This window comes from Balaenoptera musculus, chromosome 12 (assembly GCF_009873245.2).
Source record: "Balaenoptera musculus isolate JJ_BM4_2016_0621 chromosome 12, mBalMus1.pri.v3, whole genome shotgun sequence".
Lineage (NCBI taxonomy): Eukaryota > Metazoa > Chordata > Mammalia > Artiodactyla > Balaenopteridae > Balaenoptera > Balaenoptera musculus.
The window spans coordinates 5322987-5350359 of record NC_045796.1 but is presented as its reverse complement, the minus strand read 5'-3'; the positions used below and the strand labels follow the sequence as shown (position 1 = coordinate 5350359).

The 27373-nt window shown below is 35.6% G+C and overlaps 1 protein-coding gene across 7 annotated transcripts in view; it reads left to right on the top strand.

Annotated features, from left to right (window-relative positions):
* The window catches only part of QKI (QKI, KH domain containing RNA binding), a 140177-nt gene extending 114619 nt beyond the window's left edge, over positions 1-25558 (top strand). Inside the window, exons 5-8 of one of the 7 annotated variants that reach the window (XR_005022136.1) lie at positions 11040-11127; positions 12494-12793; positions 14770-15629; positions 19580-25558. Coding sequence is in view for 6 of the 7 variants with exons in the window: in XM_036871122.1 (XP_036727017.1) it covers positions 11040-11127; positions 12494-12793; positions 15555-15629; positions 19580-19596 (480 nt within the window). In the remaining variant the exon portion in view is untranslated. The other 6 variants (XM_036871122.1, XM_036871120.1, XM_036871119.1 and 3 more) reach the window with 6 other exon arrangements.
* The last annotated feature ends 1815 nt before the right edge of the window (positions 25559-27373 follow it).

Sequence of the window (27373 nt, the reverse complement as noted above, 5' to 3'; positions counted from 1 at the left end):
AGCAACATTTGTACTCCCTAATCTTTCTTTGTTGTTACTGGGCTAGCTTGTCAGGTGAATGCTGCCAGGCACAGAAAAAGTGATCATCAGGTTTACCATATACATAACCTTTTTAGTGAACTACAATATTTTAGTAACAATCTTAGCAGATGGTCAGTTTTCATGGGAAAAAAAGTGGGGAAATCACAGCTCTCTAATGCCTGAGAAAAAGCCCAATTTGAAGGAACTGTTCAAGGAACTCAGTGGCATTATTCCCATTTGGTTAGCAATTGTTCTGTTTAGATTTTCTAAGAAATAAAACCAAGTTATTGAAGGTTCCATAAAATGAATACCCATACCTTTGTGTAACCATGTACATTAGAAAAGCCTTTTTAGGACATAGTTTAACGTTGTGTGCATCTTCTGGAATGAAGTGGGGAGTAAATAAATGCAATTCATCTTCATGGTATTTATTCAAAAGGAGTAGTCCCCCATCAGGAGAGCAATTTATACCAGTTTTCTTTTTTTCTTTTTGAATTTTATTTTTTTTATACAGCAGGTTCTTGTTAGTTATCTATTTTATTATAACAGAATTCTTTATAAAAGAAAAGGTTAGTGTTGAGCGCTAGGGAACCATTAAACACCACCTGACACACATACAGTTGGTTTTACCCTCTAACCATCTCTCACTTCTATTCTTATCTCTCCATCCCCACTGGAATTACCTCAGTTCAGATATCATTATGTGTTGCCTGGATTAGGAACCTATAATTGCCTCTTAATCTTGATGATCTTGCTGTATTTTTCCAAATATTCTCCTTATTGAAGCTAGGGTGTTGCTTCTAAAATAGAAATCTAATCATGATTCTCCTTAGGTTAAAACACTTGAATGACTTCTAATTACTCCAAGAAGTACGTCCAGTTGCTTGAGCATGACTTGCAAACTATTATTACCTTAACAGCTTCATTATTTATTTCATACTCTCGATTCTAAATTTTTGAACATGTTCTTTTTTTCAGAACCAACTTCATTCTTTCTCCCCTCTTTAACTCTCACTCATCCTTTAGGTCTCAAATTGTTACATGATTGTGTAATGATACCCCAAAGTCTTCCCTCCCTGTTCATCACCAGCCCAAACTTCGTTCAGCACCGTTGCAGTGTGTTTCTGGAAGGTCCTTATTGTCAGTTTGTTCTCACTGCTTAATATTCTGCTTCCAGCTCCTTTCCCCAGTCCCCCCGCCCACCACCAGTTTCCAAGAGGGCAAACTATTCGTTAGTTAAAACCTGTCCAAGAGATAGTGTTTCAGTAAACATTTATATAATGAATATAATGTTTTAGAATTTCAAGGACTATAATATAAAAAATGTTGGTAGAATATTTCATAAACATAGTAAGATATAAAATTGAATAACAAATATTAAAGGAAAAATTCCATTCATAATAAAACCTACGTGGAAATAAAAATGCTGTTTTCCTAGAGCGGTAGATTATGGGTAATTTTAAAATACAATTTTAAAGCAACACAGAAGCACCTAGATTTGAAAAGACAATACCTAAGTCAATTTGTAAGTCCCAGTGACTTCAGTGTTTTCTGCTTTCAGTTCCTGGGTATATCCTACTAAACAGACTAATGATCCTGTCCTTGGTAGCTTAAGATGGTACTGTTTTCTCACTCCTTGGTGGTATATCATTGGTACCTTTTACAAAATAGATCAGTTTAGTGTATTTGGAAAGAAATCTATTGAGGCAGGTGCCTCCCTTCCCTGTTTTTTTTTTTTCCCTCTTTTCTTTTCTTTGTTTTTTTTTTTGGCCGCGCCGTGCCACGTATAGGATCTTAGTTCCCTGACCAGGGATGGAACCCATGCCCCCTGCATCGGAAGCTCAGAGTCTTAACCACTGAACCGCCAGGGAAGTCAGTGCCTCCCTTCCTTGATGAACTCATCAGTTATAGGGAGTTCCTTGGCAGCCTGAACATACCTGTTCCCTTCCCAGCACATCTGTTGACATTATGTACATTTAAACATTCAGCCAAGACTTGAGGTCGCAGCACACGACTGTCATCTATGACGTACAGTAAGTTCCATCTGCTCTTTGAAGAAAGAACTCTTGGGTTTCTTATAATGCTTTCCAGCATTTATGTTTTTTTCACCACTTTTCAGTTTTGTTGCTATTGATAATTTTATGTTGCTAAACGTTTATGGGTTCATTATTGGATACGGTGTGATTTTTACTGTTCATAAAACGCCTCAAAATACAGGGTAAACGTAGCAGCCACAAAGAATACAGGAAGAGCCCAAACCCAAAATGACCATGCATAATCAGCTTGCTTAAGGAGAGTGGTGTTACTGGTTTACTGTAAAAGTTAATAAAGTTCAAATCTCTTAAGTAGAGGAACTTCCTAGATTGCTTTCCTCTAAGGTATGGTGTACTCCAGCACAACAGCTGTTCCACTCACAATTGGTCCTGCTATAGAAGAAAAGTTTTCTAAGGCAAGTTCAGTCAACTGCTGTACTTAACTTTCCCTGATTTATTTTATGCCTACTTTAAAATGAGGTTTTTAGATTGCTATATAGATAGCTTCCCACTTAAGAAATAGGAGAGTATTTGCAATTTACTTCAGAGATAAAATATTTTTTATCCCTAAAGGAATGTGTTGTTTACATTCCAAATTTTATTTATTATTATTTGGTTCTTCAAGTGTGACTAAAGCGAACATGGCTTTCTCACTCTCACGGGGATGGCTGAGTATAAGAAGTATTCAAGTGCTTTATTCACATGGTGGCCAAATTCCTATCTTTTGTTTAATTTTACCCTAAAGTGCAGCCAGTGGAAGAGATAATACTTGTGTTATGTACCTTACAGAGTTATCAAGAGGATTAAATGAGATAAGAAAGGTTAAATTCTTTATAAACAGATAAAATAGAAACTGTTATTCAAATCCCAGGGGGGGAAAAAGTCTTTTAAAAAACGAAATACTTAATTAGCTTAATTATTTTTTTCCGACCAAGGAAAACTGATAAATGTCTCAACAATCTGCAACAAAAATTATAGTGCAAAAGACAATCTGATCTGCCTTCACTGCCTTTGCTGCTCTTGTGCGTCAGAGAGGTCAGATGCTGCCAGCTGGCATTTGAAGAAATTACCAACCTTTCTGCCTTCCCTGCTTTGTTTTTCCTTGGCCTTAATTTAGTTCAAAGTTTTAGTCAACTATTTATAATGAAGGTATACCTTTAGATAGCTTATGAAGCAACAAAGAAAAAAAGTTAAGGTGGGAGTCAACCAAAATTAAGGGCCTCAGGTGTGTCACCATAATGATTATATCCAAAAATAGTTTGAATATAAGGAAAACTGGCAGTGGTGACTTAAGATTGCTCTAAGGACCAAGTAGCTTTCTGCCTCTGCTCTCCTTTGAGGGCATTAGACTGTGCTTGATGGCTCAGAAATATAATGAATATCTCCTAGTGAAAAATGGGTTACTTTAAAGAATCCCTGTAGAAGATTGACATTGTACTGCAAGTCTTTCAAGACCATTTGGGGTGAATTAGTGATTTTATCACAGATACTCATGGGTGAGTTTAGTTCTCATGGTTAACCCCCTACAATTGTGCGCCACATTTTGTCTGTATACCATGGTGTGTATTCTAGACAGTCCGTGGTTATCATCAGATCCTTAAAGTGATTTGTGATCCTGTCCCCATACTTCTTCATCTGGTCTTCCACTACACCCTGTGTCAGCTTCTGTCATAGTATATTTTTGCCTACTCCTCTTGCATACCTCTCACAGCAAATAGATTTTTAGACCCTGTCTTCAGGTTCTCACTCTTCATCTTCTGCTATAGAATAAGACTCTCTTAAGCTCACAATTTGTAGTTATCCTTTCTTCTATTGCCCCAGCCATATAGTTTGATAAAGTCCACCTACAATACAGTCAACTTTAGAGGTCTTTTCTTTTTCCTATAAAATAATGATGTGGCTCTACTATCATTATTTATGTTTATTTTTATATCTGCTATCATTATTTATCTCTAGTATCATTATTTATTTATTACTAATACTAGTATGTAGCCTGAGTTGTGGATCATAGAAATCTTTCAAAAGTTTGTCATTTCTATTAAGCTTACTATAAAAAATAATATTTCAAATTGTATCATACTGTATTTCACATAGAAAGGAATAAATGCTTTCTAGTAGGCATGGCTTTTCTTTTCCGAGATCATCACTGCTTTTAGATGAATCTGTTTATAGCTTGTCAAAAAAAGACAGACTGTATTACCCTAAGGTAAAAGTGTTTGTTAGCTTTATAAAATGTAGTTTATGTAGTGTTTGGAGCTTTGTATATATGTGTTTGTCAGTGAGTGTGTGTGTTTGAGTGTTTTAAGCTTTTCTGATTAAATAAAATGCCTCATGCTTTTTCTCTGCCTTACCTTGCTTTATCTGTGTTAAGTTGTTGCTGCTGAACCAGGAATTGTGATTAAATCAGAGTATATTGCATAGTGTAATTAATGGGAAATAGAAAAATACATGACAAGATTTCTTTCCCCTTATTGTGTCTCTAACATTTTGACCCACGGATTTTTCAGTGAAACGGCCTTTTTTGCATACTATTTGAACTAGGGGCTTACTTTGTAAAAGATAAGCAGGCTCTATTGCCCACGTGAAGTAATGACGCTAATTTGACTTTGCCTCTCCACCTAAGTATAGCAGTTCTGATACATCTTTTCGATATTGAATTTCTGTAACGATTCTGGGAATTTCTCTAATGTACTTCGATCTGTTTCATATCACTTTTTTGGTGTGTTGGACTCGTTAGCAGAGTATCTACATCATAGTAGGTGCTCATTAGCCTCTGTTAACTGAACATTGAAGACTGGGAAAAGGAAGGAACATGGAATCAAGGAACCTTTAAATAATCTAAAGAAATAACAGATCATCATAGAGTGTACTTAGATTTTTGACACAGAATGAAGTTGGTGACATAAAAGGAGAGGAAGCTGATGTGGCCGTAAATGCCAGGCGGGGAAATTCAGATTCTGATGAAGTAGTGCTGGGGAGCCAATTCTTTATCAGGAAAACAGAAACCACACTAGGTATTTCAACAGAGAGAATTAATAAAGTTATTGGTTAAGTAGGTGTTGAGAACTAAAAAAGGAGAAAGGAGATAAGAGTATAATACAGATTTAGACACTCCAGGAAGCAGCTATTATCCCAGGGCTGGGAGATAAGAGAGAGAATGGTACTGTTATTAGATCTTAGACATTTTGAGAAAGTTCTGTGCAGAGGGAGAACCTCTGACAAAGTGGTGCCACTTGGCTGGTGATAGAATCTCAGTAGCTCAGAAGAGTGGCTACACTGGTTGTGGCTGAGGGCTGGGGATGCTCGACGAAGCCGGTTGTAGAAGCGCTGGGAGAGGAGTGTGGGGCCTGCAAACAGCCGCCCCTGGCGAGGTGCAGAGCTGAGAACAGTTGGCGCCGGAGGGAGCGGCGTTCCTTCTCCCCGCAGCCAGCTCTTCAGTCTCACTTTAATGCCCCTCACTTGTTAGAGCCTAACAAACCAGCTGGCCTAGAAGATATAGAACTATATAGAGTTCTAGACCCAGCATTTGAAAGCATATAGCAGGTCAGCTTGAAATTTAATAATTGCTGTATCATCTTGGAGAAAAATGTTCTGAAAATGGTGTGGGAGATAATTTTTCTCCTCGCTTTTTATAGGCTAGGTTGAAAAGTAGACCTCAGATTCATATTCAGCTGTCTCCCTGACATCTCCACTGGGGTGTTTAAAATAAGCATTTCAAGCTTAATATTTTCAAACAGAACTTTTGGAAGTTCCCTTAGCCTTTGTCTTCTCATTAAATGGAGTCACTGTCTTCTTTATTGCTTGATCCCAAAACCTCAACATCATTCTTTAATGTCTCCTTTTCCCTCACCCCCTATATCTAGTCAGTCATCAGGTCCTGTCAGGTTAACTTACTTTTTCCGTCTATGTTGCTTCCACCCCAGTCCAGTTCTTCTTCTGTCACCTGGACTGGATTAAAGCTTGTGACTGGGTCTCTTTAATCATACTCGACCCCCAACAGTCCATTCACAAAATACCAGAATAAGCCTTTAAAGACATGCTGTTATGTCACTGCCCTGTATAAAACCCTCTATTTAAGTGTAAGTCCTTAAGTTCTTTGTCAGACTTTTCTTTAGTTGACAGGGCAGATGCAGGCGATGATTGGTATTAAAACTGTTTATAAACTGTGGTCACTCTTTGTTTTCTCTTTACTGTTTACTCAGCCCTGTTCTCCAAGTGAATTAAGTCATGTACTTTAATGCTTGGAAAACCTTTTCTACTCATGACTTCAAATTTATAGAAAAGTAAGAATCCATTTTTCTAAAATGTATTGAGCAAGTTCATGTTTGCAAGGTATTGGAGGCAAAAAGAAGACTGGTTTATTGGTTATTAGTTGATTCATGCCTACAGGTCACGTAACAAATTTCCTAAAAACCACATGAAAAAATAGAAAAGAAGAGATAACACATGGCTCTATGTGATTGATTTCCCCAAAAGGAGCAGCATAAATTTAGGAAAGTGATACCATTATCTGTGGGAATGATTAGCAAAGGCTGTGTACTCTGGAGAGGCCAGTGATCTATCTGGGCTCTCAGAAGAGGCATACACAGCATGCTTCTAGAAAAGATCTTGTCTAACTTAGAGGCAGAAAAGCACAAAGTATATGTTCTGGGGGACAATGGACAGATGGTTTTGACTAGTGCAAAACATTTGCAAATAGGGCTGCTCATAGAAGTTGTTCAGCACCTTGAATGCTAAGCTGGAAAGTTTGGGCTTTTATTACAGGCAGTGGTTCAAATTATTGTGTTAGTTGACACTTTAATTATTTGGAAATAAACATTTGTTTTAGCTCTGTTGTAATTAATTACACTGTTGTAGTGGGTTTTTTTTTTTAATGTGTACTTTATAGATTTTAAAATACCAAATAAACATAATTTTCTTCATTTCTTATATGAATTCTTTGATGAATTCAAAAAGTACTTACACTTTAAGTCACTGTGCATGACACTGGAGAAGGTATAATGAGGACTTTGGATCAGGTACTCTGGTTTGAAAGCCGTTTTTGCATTGTGACCTTGTGTAACCTTGGGTAAGCTACCTAATCTTTTTGCGCCTCCGGGATAATAAAGTACCAATGCCATAGATCTGTTATGCAGCATAAATGCTTAGATGATGAAGATCTAATATCTAATTCTAATAAGGTAGTAGAACAGTATATAAATTGTTCTACTTTAAAACATTAAAACCATGTTACTCTGATCTAATATTAACCATGATCTATTTCTATCACTTTTAATATAGCTGTTAAATATAGCTGGTAACATAGCTGTATATTAAGTAATACGTGCATAAATTATATATATTTATACAGATCCATAATTTGTCATCCATAATTGCAAACCCCAAAAAGTTCAGAAAAGTGTGTTTATAGTCTGTTTTTAATCCCACTTAGTTTAAGTATTTTTATGTTTGTTATAGTTTGGATTACTGAAGTATTCCACCAGACCCACTGGGGATGTTATGTAATCATTGGTATATTATTTTTCTACAAATCTGAAAAATTCTCAAAACACTTCTGATGTCACAGGTTTTGGATGCAGGGCAGCGGACCTGTGGAGAAGTTATCAATGTTTGTTATATTTTTAAACTTATATTTCAAAGATAAATGTGTTACAATGTTTTGATAATCTTCACATAATGTTTCCCATGCAAAACACATTTACCTCATGACCCAGCAGTTCCACCGCTAGGTAATTATCCAAGAGAAATAAAAACTTATGTTCACAGAAAAAGCCTTGTAGGAGAATTTTCATAGCAGCATTATTCACAATATCCCAAAACTAGAGTCACCCAAAAGTCCATAGTTGTCTCTTGAGACACGTAACATCATGCCCTGTTGAGTGCAGAGTGGGTAGGAGTGGTGAGGATGCAAGAGAGAAGCTTGTTCTGGAGTGAGACCACCAGGTTCAAATTCCAGCTTTGCTGACTAAATTCTGTGTTCTGCTAGGAGATACTAGTATAGCCTGCCATAATGTGATATAATTCAGTGTACATACCGTAATTCGTAACTTGTAAGTCTTGGTGGCCTCCAGCAACTGTGTCATTATGACACACTTCACTGACACCACCTAGTGAAAGCTGTGCTGCTCTGGTTTTTATTCTCCTCTGTTGATGTCACTAGATCAGTTTTTCATTTCCTGTACCCTGCAAAAGGCACACACATGCATGCACAGGCCCTGCACATGCACACATGTATTTCTTCCATCATCTTTGCCTTCCTCCCAAGTTTTACACTGCATCACCAGCTAATGAGTGTGGTTATTTTGTTATCCGAAAGAAGCTGTTCAGTGAAAACATGTGTTCTAGCTCCTCTTCTTTGTACAGCACTGTGTATGAGGCATTGTGTCACCTCACTTCTTCTTTCGTCTTTATTTCTTCTTCTTACTTTTCTGACGTTTTGAAATGTGTACCACTTTCCACTTTCTTGTGGATGGTGACTGAAGGTATACCTATTGCTTCTCTTTCTGTTTATATAGAGTATAGTTTATATACTTATTTTGGTATTCTGTTATACATAGATTTGGGTTTGAAACGATGTGGCAAATTTTAATTTTTAGTATTACTAGTTTTCAGTGGACAAGTTTAAGCAGTTTTATCATAATAGATTTCTTTTTATAAATTTATTTTATTTATTTTTGGCTGCGTTGGGTCTTTGTTGTGCGCAGGCTTTCTCTAGTTGCAGCAAGCGGGGGCTGCTCTTTGTTGCGGTGCGCGGGCTTCTCATTGCGGTGGCTTCTCTTGTTGCAGAGCACGGGTTCTAGGCACATGGGCTTCAGTAGTTGCAGCATGCAGGCTCAGTAGTTGTGGCTCACGGGCTCTAGAGTGCAGACTCAGTAGTTGTGGCTCACGGGCTTAGTTGCTCCGCGGCATGTGGGATCTTCCCGGACCAGGGCTCGAACCCATGTTCACTGCATTGGCAGGTGGATTCTTAACCACTGCACCACAAGGGAAGCCCCATAATAGATTTCTAATTCTTCTCTTCCAGTGACATTGCTTACTTATTTTTATCTTTAGCAAGTAATGTGTCTTTCAAATAAATCATATTACTTCTTTTTTTTTCATTCATCTGTACACGTTCATAGGGATCAAGGAATAGTAATTCCACAGAGTGCAAGTATCTTCTCCATTTTCTACTACTGCAAAGTATGTTTCTGAAAAGTCGGCAGTGGAACATGCTGACAGTGGCACATCAGTCTTCATGATGTTTTCACTTATCTTAAAAAAAATTCTTTGTGGTTTGTTAAAAGTCCACTTAGCAATTCTCTTTATTACAAACTATAGCACCCCATGTGCTGTTATAGTGCCAGGGACAGAGTTTTGTGTACTAGGAGAGGACTGAGAAGTTTGTCACCTGCTCCTTTCCTGAATCAAGAAGGACCAATGTTACATCAGAAACACGTGTCACTGGGTTACTTTCCTTTGAAATATTAAGTCCCGAGGCTTAGATAATGTGTAAAATATGTGAGCAGCACATAGTTCCATTCCTGCCACCATCTTCAGGGATGAACCTCATCTTTCTGTTCCTGAAGTTTATCCTGCAGGATTTAGACGTTTGAGATTTGTAAATACAGTTAAAGATTTCTCATACCAGTCATTTAAAAACTAAATCCTAGCAAATGACTTGGGGAGATGGGATGAGTGGGAAGATAGGCAGTGATAAATAGGAAATAGGCTCTGTTCTCTAGGAGCTTGTTCTTTGCTCGGTAGTTGTGATATACAACAAACTAATTCAGGACAGAAAAATACGATCTAGGGGATAGCCCTTTGAGAAGGTAGCACTTAGGTTGAAGTCTGCAGGGATGAAGTAGGATTTGGAAAGAAGGATGAAGGGTAGAGTGGAGCGCAGAGAAGCATTCAAGATGGAGGAAATAGGAATATGCACAGAGATGAATAACGGAGTGATTTGACTTGATTTATAGCATAAGAGATGTGTAAAGAACGTAGATTGATTTAACTTGAGAAGATAGTTTGGGGCCAGACCATAGGTAGTTTAAATGTATTATTTTTTTTTAGATGGTAAGAGACCATGAAGGGTTTTAAGACATGAGAATGTCAAGAAACATTAAGATGAAAGTTGTGTTTTGGGCAGTTAATCTGGCCATTGTGCATAGATTGATTGGAGAACAGATACTATTAACACGTTATTGTAGTAGTTTTGGTAATATACCAATAATGACAAGAGCAAGGGTGACCACAGTAAATGGAGAGGGTGTGGGGCAAATCCAAGGTAAATGAAATGGCCAAACATTTTGATGATCAGAGACATCCCTGGGTTTTGCCTGTTGCATAATTACTAATAGTGCCCCATTTCACTATTAAGTTTTTCTTGGCTTGGACACTGTATCAGCTGACCCTAAGGATGGATTTGCTTTAGAATTGATAGCATTTGCTAATGGAGGGGAGAGCGGGATGTTGGCATAAGAAACGAGAATATATACACAAATTTCAGAAATTCTTATGATTATGATTTTATTAAATTTTCCTTTTGGGAGAATTAAACAAATTTCCTTACCTGAATACCACAGTCAAATCTTACATGTTTAAAATCCCAGTTTGTTTTTGTTTTTTGTCTTTTAATGAATACATTTGAGTTTTAGACTCTTCAACAAAGTGATAGGTGCTGTACAGACTATACTATATTTAATTTACCTAACATTTCCATTGATTCCATTTAAAAGTAAAGCTTTTTAGAAGAACATTAATAAATCAGTGTAGCTTACGTTAGGAATGTAGCTGGTGGCAGTTGAGAGTATCCTGTGTATCAACATCCCATTACTGAGAATGGGCTTCAGCATGTAGCACCTTTTGGTTCCCTGATCTTTTTTCCCTGATTGAAACAGATGGCTATAGTCACATGATACCTATTTTAAGGTTTGTGCATAGATATGGCTGTGATGTGTATGGACCATTTCAAGTGCTTAGTGCTCTTGTATTTTCCACGTATAGGCGGAGGGAGAAGACAGCCTGAAGAAGATGCAACTGATGGAGCTTGCAATTCTCAATGGCACCTACAGAGATGCCAACATTAAATCACGTAAGAATGAGACTGAGGCTCAGAGCTACAGCTGTTTCAGCTGTTTTGTCCCCAGACCTCTCTCCTTTTGGCAGCACAATACATGAACAGTTAAACAAAGTGAAGAGTTGAAATAACTGTCACTTGATACGGGACTAACTGTCCCATTTTTACTGCTTTCAAGAATTGAGGGCACTCTCTTGATTTTATTTTATGCCAGCATGCCTAAGTTTTGAGTTTACAAACTTTTCTTTTATTCTTTTGATGAAATTTCAACTTCTAAATTCAAGAGTTTCAGGAAATTTTCTGTTAACTACAGACTTAAGACTTCTGGTTTGTTACATTTATGCAAAGGACAAAATTTTTTAAAAAAATAAAAGCTAATTTGGAATATATCTGAATGCAGTGATTCTTCTGTTGAATTCTAGTCTTTCCCCTTGCTTGCACATTTTTCCTCCAGTATTTTTTTCTCTGTTGATTTTTTTATATGTGAGTTCACAGAGAGCAGTAGATGATACTATTTTTAATCCTATTTTCCCCTTTATATGTATTGTGCATGCTTTCATAAACTGTAAGAGGATTGCTTTTTTATATTTAAAAATGAAATAATGTGAAATTTATATTTTGAGACAGTCTAAGTTTTACACATCATTCATACGAACATGATGTCATTTAAATTACTAATTTTTTTTAAAGAAATAGAATTTTAAAGACATAGCCAACTTTCCCAAATATAGACACCCTAGTGTGTTTAGAGTGGTTACTTTTACAAATGGTTGGCTTTAATTTACTTGTGAAATTGAGTATATCATTAATAGTCATGTGTTTAGGAATGAAACATTTTTTTGTATTGTTTTTTCTATAAAGAAGTTAATTCCTACAGATGCAGGAAATTAATAACTGTTGGTTATTTGACTAAGTTAATACAATGAAAATTATTCTTTCCTTCATTTGTAATTGAAGCTACTCTTTATAGAAATATACCAAAACTGTATTTCTGTGGACTCCAATTACCAAGTATTTTTTAACATCTTTTAATGCAAGTGTTTTTTTGTGCTTCTGCATGCACCATTAGTCTCAGGAAATCTTAAAAACATAGATATATCAAATATATGAAGTAAATATAACCTGTTTTAATGGTCTCATTCTTTTTTTCCCCAGTGGCTTTTTAATGTTTGCATATTTATTCTCAATCACGTTGGGGAAGGGGAAGCTGTTTTGCATTTGGTTGGTGTGCTTTGGCATTTCTGTGTGACCAGCGCATGTACTAACGATTTCCTTTTATTTTTCTTCTTCTCTGCTCTCTCCTTCCCTTCCCTCTCGTTTCCCACGTCTCACCCTTGGCTGTCCCTGTGCCTCCTTCTCAATCTCTTCGCTTTCACTGTAGCAGCCCTTGCCTTTTCTCTTGCAGCCACAGCCCAGGCCGCTCCAAGGGTTATCACGGGGCCTGCGCCCGTTCTCCCGCCAGCTGCCCTGCGCACCCCTACGCCAGCTGGCCCTACCATAATGCCTTTGATCAGACAGATACAGACCGCTGTCATGCCAAACGGAACTCCTCACCCAGCTGCTGCGATAGTCCCTCCAGGGCCCGAAGCTGGTTTAATCTACACGCCCTATGAATACCCCTACACGTTGGCGCCAGCTACATCGATCCTTGAGTACCCTATTGAACCTAGCGGTGTATTAGGTAAGTTGTTCTCCCTGTGTGGTTAATGACATTTTTCTTCATAACTTCTGCTGCCCCAGACTTTGAAATGATATATCCATTTTAGAGAGGCAAGACAAGTTTCCATTAGAAAGACTGAAAACTAAATTTTGTTCTATTTCAATCTCTTATAAGGGTTCCCCCTGTAAATAATTGTACCTTAAATTTATTCAGATTCACTTTGGTGACTGAAATTCACTTTGGTTGGGTAAATTTGAGATGAACGTTTTAAACAGAAAATACTTTTCACATTTTTGACATCATTGCGGTCATTCTGAGTTTTAGATCCCACCTCTTGGCCTATCCTTTTCATGAGCTCCACCACCCAGTTTTTAGATTCCTTTTGTGTCAGAGATTTATTTGTCTGCTAAATTTTAAACTTCTGTGTGAAAGTCTTTTGAGATATTTTTAAAACTGATGTGTGTTTTCTAATATTTGTGATCACTTAAAATATGAAAGGGACCAGATAAATAGTTGCATTCTTCAGTTTTCTTCAGCTTTTCTCTTTTGAAGTCCTAGTTAATATAAGAGACACTCTTAATTTCAGTAGTACAGTATGGAATGAAGTAAATACCAAGTCACTGAATTAGAATCACATTTGAGACAGAAATTAAGATCATGCTATAAACGCTCGGTTTTACATGAACAAAAAGTGGTGTGCTTGAAAAAGACATTACTGATGCCTTTTTTTTATAGAGTGGATTGAAATGCCAGTCATGCCTGATATTTCAGCCCATTGACTTGCTGGATGAAGGACTAGAGTACAGCAGCTGTTCTAACACGACCAGTCAATGTGGAACAAACTGTTTCCGGGCTGCCCCTTTGTTTTACCAGACAGAATTTGAATTCTTTTTTTTTGAATTGTATATGACCTTGGTGCTGCGTGCATGCTGTTGACTTTTAGGACTTTGATCTTTTAAGTTCTTTTTTCCCAGCATTAATACTGATTTCTAAAAATATGAAAGTCTTTAATGAACCTGGACACTAAGATTTAAACTTGAGAATTCATTGTTCAATTTAAAAAAGCCACGATGCTCTGTATGTTATCTGTGTGTGTGCATGCACTCAGGTGCCTTTTGTTTCATGAGCAGATACATTTTATTGTACATGTTTTCCATTTATCTCTAAATCATTGTAAAAAGTATTATAGGTCAGAATTATACAGTAGAACTGTTTATGAGAGGCCTGTTTCTGTTGCATATTTCTCGAAGCATTTTTAAAATAACATGTAACCTATAACCCCTTTATGTTTTCCTTTCTGTTAACGCTCTGTCCTGTGGCCCCATGCCTGCTCCTTTCCCCCAGAGCTCCTCTCTGCTGCACGCACAGCGTCTGTTCGAGGAGTTTGACTGTTGCTTCCTGCAGGGCTGGCACTCTTAGCCACCAGCTGCTGTTCCAGCACTCTCAATGCAAGATCTCGCTGATTTTGCCTCGTGGAATTATACTTACATAAGATTAGTTTTTCTAAAATGAAAAAAGAGGTGATGGACCAGTTTACTGCTTAGAAACAGCAAGAGGCACTGCAGTAAAATTTCTCATTTTAAAGCAATGTGCTTTTGTTGTGTTGGAAAATTTTTATTTATAATACTTAATTATTAGACTGACAAAATTGAAAGCAAAATATACAGATACCTAATTGACATTCATAAGATGAATAATAATGAGTACTAAATGACAAGATTCCATTATCAATTTTATTTCTCGCTTTGCCACCTAAGCAGTAAAACATGATATTGACCACTTGGAGAACTGAGAAAATATTTCAAATTGCTATGTTATAATAAATTTGCACACAGATAACATGCATGCTATATATCAAGTCTCATCATATTATTTTAAAATGAGCAGTGCCCTTCAAAACGGATGCAGACATGTGTGTTGGTGGTAGTGAGGAGATTGGTATTAGCATCAAATCTTCATTGATGACTAATTTTTAATTCCCTTCCTTTTATCTTTAGGTATGGCTTTCCCAACGAAAGGCTAAGAATTCAAGAACGGTCTTAACTGAACCCTCATCAGATCTGAATTTAACAAATGCTTAGTCTCAGCAGCCTCCAGGGGGTGGGAGGGACGCTTAGCCTAGCAGTCAGTGACTGACTTGCACTTTTGCACACTGATAGAAAGGAAAAGTATGTTATTAATTGGTTTAGGCTGTAATCTTACAAAGTAACGGTAATTTATAAAGGAGTGTATAGTAGTATACTGACTGCTAAGTGTACTATACTGTTTGCTTTACTAATCACCTAATTCATTGCAGTTCATACTTATTGACTCAAAGTTTAGAACCACAATCTGTAGGCTTTAAGAATTGCTTTTAAACCTTCTTAAGTGATAGACTCTGGAAGTGGTCTTACGGTTAGCAAATAATTGTCAGTATTAAACATGGCATTATTTAAGTAGTCCTGCTGCAAGAAAGGCACTTCAGTGAATATGTGACTAGTAAAGCTTAACCATGTTTGGATCTAATAGAGTTCATGAAATCTGTAACTTGGGATTGTAAATGAATGGATAAAATAGGTTAAGGCCAAGATTATTGAAATGAATGCAATATTAATAGATGCATATATACGCAACATATTATGGTTAATTTTAAGACTACTGTGCCTTAACATGTTTCCTAAAAGAAAACTTTTGCAGTAAACGAACATTTGAAATCCATTTTGATAAACCTGCTGTTAATGTTTGTTTTCTTTTCCCTTGTGAATGTTCTCTAACTTTGTCTTGGTAATTGCAATTTAACTAGGTGCGGTGGCTACTAAAGTTCGAAGGCACGATATGCGTGTCCATCCTTACCAAAGGATTGTGACCGCAGACCGAGGTTAGTTTAGTTCTGCAGTTCTTGTTTATGAGAAATGCGTTGGGTGTCCATAAGATTTGTAACACCACACCTGATGGAAGAGATATCACTGCTTGCCTGCACATCGTTTCTTTTCTTTTTCTAAATTAATTTGTAATAATTGACAGGTTTAAGGGTTGGGTTTTTTTGGGTGTTTTTTTTTTCCTCCCTTCATATTTTAACTTATTAAATTCTATATTAGTATGTACAATGATTTACTTCTACTAAAACGTAAATTAGTCCCCTTGGGGAGCTATTAAATTTTCATGTTGCCTTAGTTATTTTTCAGGAATAAATTTTGCTAAAATTTACCTTTTAATTGTTCTGAAATTTTGGGTTGGTTTTGCAAAATGAACTAAGCGGATGGTGCTTTAGCGAGAGAAGTAAAGGAATATATGCCTCCTGTGTCCTTTTGGAGAAAACTGAAGATTTAGTTTCCATTTTCCTTTTTAATAAGATACTTGAACCACTGTATACACAAGGGTATACATGTCAAGTACTTAGCTGAAATCAACAAAGTAAGGACTGTGAAGATAACTTTGATGAAGTTGGATTTTTTTTATATATCAGAAAATCAGTTCCCTTTTATTCTTACATTCTCTTACCAAAATGGATCCTTTGATTTTTGTCATTTGCTGCTAAAATATATTATCTGAAGGTAAACTGTCTCTTGAAGCTCTGTGGTGACATGAATCCAGCTGTTTGAAAATCCTTTTTGACTAACCTGTGACTGGGAAATAAGTCTTCATTTTTCTCCTTTTCAACATTTGTAATTTGTGTCCTATATATGCCCTTGGACCCTTTTATAAAATTATTTATGTTTATTGAGGAGTGACAGTTTCGGTTTATTGACATTGTTTTCTAAGTTTGTCATTACAAGGTAGGAATCCAAAGCAAGATAAAAAAGCATTTTTTACAAGCTTCTATTATGGCACATCTATTACCTACTAATTAATTTGATCAAAGTATCTAATATTAGTGGTGGAAAGTGATGTATTTATACCCCAATCCTACATTTTCTATGAACTTAAGAAAGACCTACCTGTTCTACATGGTTATCTTGAATACTGATGATAAATATTGGATACAGCTGTTGTCCACATGAGAATAAAATACCTTCCCAAAGACACTGATGATAGCATCATACATAGTTAGTTTGAAGACTTTTAACTAATACATATATTACTTGTAGAGATTATTCAGTAAATAGACCCCCAAGCTCAATGATTATTTATGAAGATAATGTTAAGTGTCAGTGTGTCATGCACAAGCATGTAAACCACCCTTTGTGTATCAGAAAAAGTCTCCTAGTGGAGGAAATTTTAAAAAAATGTTTTTTTTAAGTAACTTTCTATTTAAGGAAACCAAATAATTCCGTGAATAATCAGAGATTTTTCCCCCACATTGTTAATGTCTAAAACAATTCTAAAGAGTATTTAAAAGTAGTTTTTCTTCTGTTAACCTTTCCCTGCATGCCCCTTTTAGGAGATTTCTCATAATTTTGTTTTAACACAATAATTATTGGTCTACTCAATACTCCAGTGCCTTGAGATAGTTGAAAATATTAGGAAGATTTTACTGTATTTGGAAATGACAGCACATTCCACGTGAGGCTCTTTTGTATTATATGTGTTTGGATTAGTCCTGTCACTGTTTTTATTAAAAATGCAATGTCAGCAAACCGAAATGCTACTTTTTTTAAATAACAAATACTCATATACTGCTGTTACTATCACTGTATGCACTCGTTGGGTCTGAGGGAGAGGTCTGAAATCCTTAAATTATTTTATGATACTACTGTTTTCTCTATTTTTGAGGTTTTTTTTTTTTAATTATTATTTTTTAATCTTTTGAAGGGAAGATTAGTGTAAGTATTCATTTAATGCAAGGAAACTCAGCCCTTAGACATATAACCATGTAATTCTATATGAGCATTTAGAGTACTACATGGTTGACAAATATCTAGTTCTTTACTAAAAGTAAACCCACCTCTACACATATTTGAAAACTGAATTTGAAGCCTATAAAAGACCAACTGACTTTCTAGTTGTGATGAACCATAAGTGCTTTGCACGGTTGATACACCTGTGTGTACTGTAGGAGGCCAGGACTTGGCAGAGGATATAGTCTAGGTTTACTGGTATATATGTAAATGGTAGTTTGCTTTGTTTATGTATTCCACACTCAAAAAAACATAATCAGAATTTTTCTAAATAATTTTACAAAAACCATCATTTACATAATTTGTTATAAGAAACTTAATACAATTTTAATCAAAATTTTAAGTGATTTCAAAGATGCTTTAAGATTCTATATTTCTGGAGTACCTATGAAGTGGTATGACTACATCATGTTAAATATTTATTTTCTTCTGATTTTGGAATAGCAGTTTTTAAATAAAATTCCACTTATTTTTAAGAAATTCAGGGAAGATTTGGTCACACTGAAGATACAGTATTTTTGTAGTATTTATAAGGTATCCTAAATGATAGACTATAGAAAGCATTTTTGTTATATGAAGGTAAACCAGTCCATTATATAGATCATTTAAACTCTTGTGAAATTACACCTGCTGGGTTTTGATTTATGAAGTGGCACAGAATCTGCCTTTGCACTGAGTATCTTTTCATTTACATCTCCTCTGCCTTAGTCACAATGGCAACAGTACAGAAAATTCTCTCAAACCTCAGAATATAGTAGAAATAATTAAGCTATTGAATGAGTCTTAAAAATCATACTACTGTTAAGTGGACCAAGTTTGGTGAAGCAGAATGTGACAGAGGTTGATTAAGGAAGGAGCAACTCAAGGACATTGGGAATGATAACTTTTCCACTTGAGAACTACTTTATGTTTTACTGTAATTTTTTTAATTTTTTTTGTTGTTTGTTACTTTGCAAAAGAAAATAGTATTTACAGGTGGCTTCTTTTAAAATATAAAATATAAAGCAGGAATGTATATGAAATGTCAGATTTTATTGTTATTTGCAGAGTATTAGCTTTGAAATTGAATAAAGAAAGCTGTTTGTAGTTTTAAAATGCCTTATTGGTATCAATTAGAAATTTCTTCTATTTTTTGATGTACTTAGAGCTTTTTGAGTATAGAATTTTAAATGGCAGGATTTTACAGTGTTTACATGCAAGTGCATTTTATAAGTGTTCTATATGTGTAAAATAGTATTTTCAACTGGAAAGTGTTGGCTAGTGCAGAAGGCCTGGCCTTTTTCTGGTTCCCATGTTGCCTACACTGCTAGACTACAGTTTAGTATTGCATTGTGTCATGAGGCCAAGAAATTCCATGTTGTTTGTAAATAGAATAATTGAAAAAGCAATAAACATTTATTGAACAAAAGAAACCTTGTTTGGCCCAGAGTTTATGTTGAACCAAATTATTCATAGAAATTTAAATTTCTTTAGATTCATTTCTGTTGATCATCAGTTATTAATAATCACATCCATCATTAATAGTTGCTTTAATGCTTGCATCCGAGAGAATACTAATGCTTAATAGCAGTCAGATACTGATAACTGCACTGACTGTTTTGGAATTCCGTATACCAAACCTATCCATTGTTGTTGTTTTCCAGTTTTCTTCATTGACTGCTACTAACTATTAGTTGTTAGTTGTATTTTATTTCTATTTTTTCCTGTTAACAGTTTTTGTTTTTTGTTTTTTTATTTTGTTTTTTTTTTTGTGGGAGTGGGCTCTCCTTCATTTGTTCAAATCATGATATGAAATTGTCATGATTTTTATTGTATTCTGTAGATGGTGTCAATCAGTTTGTCAGAATTAAACATGCTTTTTTTTATTAGTTGTGATTAGTTTTTCATGTTGTCATTAAGCCGTCACTAGCTGAAACTAATCTCTTCTCTATCTTTTCTTTTCTTTTTTTTTTTTTTTTGTTTTTTTGTTTTTTTGTTTCTAACCACCCAGCCGCCACCGGCAACTAACCTATGACCTTCTGACCTCTGAACTCTTCACCCAATGATGACCTGACCATGCCTGCCTGCTGATCAGTTAACTGGTAATCGCCTTTGCTTGCCTGTCGTCAGTGCAGCGAGCTGAGGCACTTGTCCGTTCGTCTTACCATCTAACCAAACAAAAGACAAAGAAATTGTCCTCCAACTCAGCTTTTGGTTTTTTTGTTTTTTTTGTTTTTTTTCTTTTTTCTGTTTGGGTGAAAGTGGTTCTAGAACCTGCACTGAATAGTAGTAAAGCAATAAGGCCCAATTCATCCCACAGCACTGATCATCTTTTAATGTCCCGCCCTAAGCGAACGGTAAGAAGGCCTCACTTCAGAAGGGGAGACATGGCCCTTAACTACTCAGTGACAGAGGCAGTTACTGTGAGAGACTTCTAGGAATCTTTTCTTCTCATAGCGAGTCAAAGCTCTCTGAATGTACTGTGTGATGATGCATCATGCATGAACCTTTGGTCAGGGATGTCATTGGTGAAGTGATTTCAAAAAGTATTCAAAATTTGATACGCTGTTTAGTCACTACAGTGCCCTCAAAGGGCAGAAGTTGCAGCCTTTTTTATATTGCCTGCCAAAATTTGAAGTATTAGAAGTGTGCCATGAGAGAAAAACTTAAGGAATTTTGAAAAGTAATGCAAAGAACAAAACTGCAACACTATTTTTAAAAAGATAAATATCTGAGTTAAAATTACTGAACCTTTATTTTACACCTCCTTTAAAAAATATACGAGAACAAGGTACATGCATTATGTGTCACATTACTGGGCAAACTGTTCAAATATTTTTTTTAAACCTCCCTGTATAGAAAAAAATCATTAAGGATGTAAAAGCCATGCTTGCCTATTTGCTGTATACATGTAATGAAATTGTAGATAAAGTGTAGTGCATTGAAACAAATGAACAAAAAGTAGATACTTTTACTATACAAGGGTGCTGGTGCAGAAAAAATATATATATTTTTGGAAATGTAGCATTTTATACTTTCAAGTGTTATAAAAAAAAATAGAACAAAGAAACCCTTTATTTCATGAAATGATTTTTTCTGGTGGTTGTCAAGAAACAAAAGACCAAAAGAGCCTTTTTGTCTTTTTTTTATTTTTTAAGTATTGGAATAAGTCTAAAGAAAAGAAAGTGCCTTATTTTCCTTCATGGTCATTTAGTCAACTGTCTTGTAAGATCAGCTCCTCCCTCAGAATACAAGTTAATGCATGTTACTCAGTCGCCCAGTATGTGAAAGAAGATGTGAGGGGAGACAAATGAGTTGATGGTTTGAATTATATGATTTTTGCCACGTTACCTTGATATAAATTTGCCAAATCTGATACTGTGAAAAAATTTGGTAACTTTTCTAATGCCTAGCAAGTAAGTTTCAAAACATTCTTTTAAAATCATAATTGAGTGCTTTTGGTTATTGCAATATTTAATGTTAGTCCAAAGGATTCTGAAATAAAAATTATGTGTGATCTGAACACCACTTTACAAAATTAGAGCTCTATTTTGTTGGGGGCGGGGGGAGGGGGGTATTGGATTTTGTATTATTAATTGGAGATAATAATAGTATATTAGCAACCTTTTTCACAAAAACGAATCTTTGTGCTTTTCATTCTGGAAAACAAGGTTTTTAAATGAACCAAATTTAATCAGACTTCTTTCTACCATACCAGATCACTTGGGTAGTCCATCTCTGCTGGTTTTAGTAACCTAAGCCAACAACGCCCCTTTTTAACTTTAAAAGAATGTGAAAAACTAGCATCGTTGTGCATATAATACTCAACTACATGTGAGTTTAAACTTCCAATTTCTTATGAAGTTCAGTTTTGTAGTTGAAGCAATTTGTGCACAAAGCCTACATCTAAACTCTTAAGTAATCATTAACTGCTCAGTACCAGATGTGGCAAATATCAAGTGGCGGTGGCTCCCCAGCTCGTCAGCTCCTTCCCTCTTACATACCTTCACAGCTTCACAGTCAAAGGTCAGCAGTAAGCTCAGTAAGCACCTTGGTGGTGACCTCCTCCATCATCTTGTCTCACTTGGAAGCCGTTTTCAGTTTATTTACTATGCAATAGACATTCATTGTTCTGTATTCAGCTAGCTTTAGTTTAACATGCCACTGCTTTGTCTTTCTGTTACACATAACAGTTGTTTTGATTTATTTACAATATATGCTGTGCCATTTTGATTTTTATTTTGTTTGGTTGGTTGAATAAATTTGCGACACTCAAAACACTTGAGGTGATAGTTTAAAAACGATACCAGTATTTGATTTAGTTTCATCTCAACTATGTTATACCTGGACATTTTAGATGTTTATCAAAGGTCTTTTATGGGGAAGAAAGTAAATGTATGAGATAAATGTGTGACATTTATGAGTAATGTTGGCTCTGAACAAACGTTTGAAAACTTAGTTGACGAAATTTTGGATCAACTGAAAAAAAGCATGACTTTTGAAATCTCTGAATGCCTTGGTTCTCAGTATTATCAATTCTTTATTGAATTTATTTCTTATTAAAATATGTAGTTTTTAAGACTTTTTTTTCTGACAGTATTATGTAATTTTTTAGTGCGGGTAGATGGGAGTGTCGCTTGTATGTTACCGTACAGCTGACATGTATTTTTGTCTATTCTTTATTATCTCAGTAGTTTCATGCTATCTATGTATCATAACCAACCTATTGCCTATGAGAAACATGTAAGATAATGTATTTACAGCCATTGTTACAAGTTTATAATGTATTTTTCTATCTTGTTTTATATGTATGTTATATAACATTCAAAAAGAATTTTTTTCTTGATTGAGAAAAGGATACAAAATGCAAAATCCACAATTTTGATAACTGAAAATTGCCAATTGTTTTGCAGTACTTTATTATATTGGGTGTCTTGTCTTTCTTGGGCTTTTAGTTAGCTAATGAATGAATACATTAGACACTTTCGGGTTTTAGTTGGGATTTTACATAGCTTGCATTTTAATTCTTTGGTTCTTTGCTGTTTCTATTAACCCATAGCATTATTTTAATAAATGTTATAATACCAACCTACTAACTCTGGACTATGTCTGTTTATTAACCTTTACGTGTTTAATTAAAATAAACAAATAAAGACAAAGGAATGTAAAGTCTTGAATTCCTGGACTAACCCTGAAGAACGTGACCACAGATAACATAGCGTGACTTGTTTTTATGTTGTTTGTCAGCTGACAGTTCCGCACACTACTGTTAAAATGGCTTTGGTTATCCTGGGCTTTTACTTCGGGGTGGGGGGGGTAGGTAGGTGCCAGTAGAGACGGGAACAAAGTAGTGTTGGCTTGAGGCGTTCTTCTAGTCTCGCCACTTGCCTTTCAGCCTCTGCATTACTAATTCCACCATTTCTTATTTTTCCTTCTCCAAAATAATCACTGTCTGCTCACAGCATAAAGAGTAAAGAGATTCGTCATAATGATTGATATACCCGAGAAACCAGTTTGATTCTTTGTTGAACCATTTTTTGAAATTTCTATAAGTAGATAATTTTATGGTCACATAAAGCAAAGAATCTGATGATGTCTTACCTTTATTCAGATCTGTGTTTTAATTGGACATTTTTCCTTTATAGAGAAGTCTTGAACTGTTTTAGCCAGCTGCTCCTGTTAGAGGGGCTAAACCCAGGTAAAGCCAAAGGCAGAGTGGCTCTGTGTCTCAGGACAGCCCAGAGTAAGCGTTCACAACAACCACAAACCCACCTCTCCTCGTGGAACCCTCAGCAAGAGATCAAACAGCGTCACTTAGCTTTATGTCTCACCCTGTTACAAAATACAGTCAGAATACATTAATATAAGAAGTTTAAGGGAGAAGAATAATTAATAGCATTTGAAAAGTTATATCATGGTTTGCATGCAGGTCAATTTAAGAAGATCTATTAAATATCTTCATGCTTTTCTTGGCTGCAGCCTAGGTAAATTGACCTCTACTTACCAATTCTTTAGTTTAACTCTTGAGGTGCATTTTTATTTCACAGATACTGGTATTTCCTTTTCTGTGAAATAGTTCTCCTGGATAATAAAAATTCTCAGGATGAATTTTTGCATTTGTAAATAATGCTTATTTTTGTAAATTACATTTTATTTATTATAAAGTTCTAAAATTTGGGGCTAAAATCAGTCACATGTTACAGAAGACATAACACCAATATGCTATTAACCAATCAAAGTACTACCATAGTATATATACATACATGAAATATGTAGAATAGCGAGAGCATCTGATTTAATCATAATTGAGATGGTTCTTTGGATCAAACAAATATATTGTTTCTCCGGGGTGGGGGGGGGGGCAATGCATTATTATTAGGTAGAGCTTTACTATGCTACTCTCTGTAAAAGTTCACATTGCCATACAGCTAATATATATTCTGTAAAAATCTGAAGATGTCATTCAAGCTGCTAATATACAAGTCATCATGGCACCATATCACTGAAATTGATGAAGAATTTCTATACAATTCCACATTTTCTGAAGCCTGTGAATGCAGTCTCATCTCATTTTCATTTAAGAGTACTACTTTTACGTATAATCATATTGCCACCTTTTATGTTGTAAAAGTCCATTTTTAAAAGACAAAAATAACATTACAAAACCCACTTTTATTACAGGCTGTAATAGTATAAAACATGGAATCACCAAATTGTTAGAATGATAAAATGCCAGAGGCAGTTTATTGTTTTATGCTACTAGTACTTGACAAAGCCATTAAAAGTTAAGCTTTCAGTCGAGAAGTTGGTGAAATTAATGTACTTAGTAGTCAAGCATTTTTTTCTTAGGCAAAATGTCAGGAAAAATGTAGCATGAAAGTCGATATTCACATTACCCCTACCCCTCTGTAGGGCAGGGTCCACCTAGAAGGGTAGTTGAAGCACCCTGTCCGTAATGCCAAGGTGTGCATATGTTTACACAAGAGAGGAGGTGGTTACGTTTCTAAACTACTGGATAAATAATGATCTAAATTTTCTAGTACACCAAAAGCAGACAACAGGTTTAAATTGCTCATTACCAAATCAATCTTTTCCTTACCAGCTAAGTCTAACACGTTTATAAATGACAGTCTAAGGCTTCTTCAGTTTGGGAGGAGGGGTCTGTTTGCCTGTTTGGAATAAGCTGTCTGTCATTCCTTGATAACAATTAGCAACTGTAGTATTTCCAGCAAGTGATTTTTAGTAGAAAGAAATGTATTGCTAAATTAGAATCCATTATTTAATAGCAAAAGTTACCCAGAAAACTTTTTGGACTCAAACTTTCTAAGTACATAAGGTAATTTTTAAACATCATCACAAGTTTCTTACTACCTTTATTTAAAATGGAAAAATAATTCCTATTATAGACAATTTTACCTTTAGAAATATTCATTTGGTACACACATGTAATTTTATCTGTGGTTTCTTTTAACATAATATTATCTAAGTTGAACTGCCTTTGCTATGAAGAGATGTAACAGAATTATATGCCTACCTGGTACTCAATGCTGAATCAAACTGGTTCACCTAAGCGTAGTACTCTCCTTTCTGTGTCTCTGCTGCACTAATTGCAGGGGGTGGGAGAGAAGGAGGAAGAATGGATTCTCAGGAGAAGTAGTTGGTAGGTGCAGCAGATAGCAACACAACGTGGATTTCTCATTGCTTACAGTTTTGCCGTCCCTTCGTGGCAAAAGACACCACACTGTGGGAAAAAGCACAGCTCCCATGGTAAACAATTTATACCTTTTTTTAAAAATGCTATTATCGAGAAATTTTGATTACCAAATACATCTTTTGTGGTTTATATTGTAGTGGTGTGTATAAAACACTTAGAATTTTATTTGTGGAAATTGTACATAGAAAAGTTGAAATAGGTCTTCCCAAATCCTATGTGAATGGAGAACCACGTTAAGACTGTACATGACGTGCAATAAACCAACTGGAAAAAGTGCATGTGCTTCATCCTCTCAAGCCAGCTGCAGCTGAAAATGCTGCTTATGCCTCCCCCCCCCCAAAAAAAAAACAAACACCACACGTATAAATATCAGAATAAAGAATGCACATTTCACTTTCAATTTCTATCGGTGCTTTTAACACTATTTAAAAGAAAGCAGAAGAATGTGACATCCTGGAGCTCTAATTCACTTCACTAGAAGCTGATCATAACATTTTCCCTGATTTCCAGTGATTAGAAAAGGAAATCAGTAAACAGACTTACTACAATGTTTCTCAGTTGGATGTGCATCCCAAATACTTGTTTCTAATTAAGAAACTCAGGTACAATTCGTATATAGTTTTTAGATGTAAGAAAAAAGAAAGGAGTGCTGACCAAATTTTGATCCTGTAGGCTACGTGAAAAGGATTAGTGTCATCAATTTTTTGAACAAAGAAGAATTGGTAAAAATACCAGTGGTTTGAAACCTTTTCTCAGAGATTTTATCTTGACATCTAAGTTTTAGGACTCCCTTGCACCTGAAATTTCCCAGTCCTTACTTATTCATAAATCTATTCTCCAGGTTTCTTTTCCTCCTTTCTGATCACGCACTAGAACCTTTGTTTTCCTTGGCACTATTCTCCCCACGTGCTTCTAAAAGCCGACAGAAGCAGGGTCCAGAGCATGGGTACAAGCTAGCTGCCCACAGAGGGCGTTTGGTTTGGCCTCTACAGTGTTGCTGTTGCTTTAATTACCTGCCAGCATTTAAAGTCTTAGTAGACTTTTTAAAATCTATTCATAAAGTCTACACTTCTTCAAAGAGCAAATTATCTAGAAAACTGCGGCCTGCATGTGCCTGAGGTAGCTGTCAGCTGAAACTGATGAATTCCACTGTCCCTTTTAAACCAAGAGCTCCCAGTTACTCACTGCCCCACTACGCCTTACTGCCCCGGTATCACACCTGGACTGTTGATTTCCACTCTTCTAACTTGGTTTAGTTTTTTCGTCCCCTCCCTGGTTCCTGTAGACATCTGTGCTTGCCTCTTCAGATTCAGAATGGTAATTTTGACTCTTCAGACTCCAAACTAGCTTCTCAAAGGGTATAATGTAAAACAGGTTTTAATATTTCCCCTTCTGAAAAATCAGATGAGTATGGTTTCTATATAAAAATTAGTCTATGATAATTCATACATTTCTTAATATTTAGGGAGGAATTTCTGTTGTGTGGAGGGGCTAGATGACATTTGGGTTTCCTTCCAAATGTCATTTTTTATAATTATCTGCTACCTCTTTGTAGGAGCTCTTTGTGGTCTTGTTAGAAAGCAGTTAAGCTAATTGAACATTTTAAAAATATCCTACGTCTAAAAATATATATATATTAGTGATAGTAAGTTGGGAATCATGTTTTTCCAGAAAATGTACATTAAAATTAGATTCTCCAGTTAAGTACTATTTTGTGAAGTATAGAGAGAGTGCTTATTTTTATGTGCTATACAGCAGTTCCAGTTTGAGAGAGCAATTTTGAGAGAGCATCTCAAAATTAGGATGAAAATTTAACTCCTGTGGTTCTGTTTTCTTTATGTATGCACTGGTTACTTAACCGAATCCTAAGAAAAACTAGGGGGAAGTGGTTAAAAGTAAAATATTAGAAGAAAACATTTGCGAATTAATCCACAAGTATTTTCTTACAGAACTATTTGAGTTGATACTAAAAATTCCATAAGCACTCATTTAACTTCAAACTTTATCACGGTCAGGAATGAATAAAGTACCTTGCCTAAGCTTGAAACCTGAATTTTAAAACCCCTTGTCACAGTGTTTTAAGTGATTTAG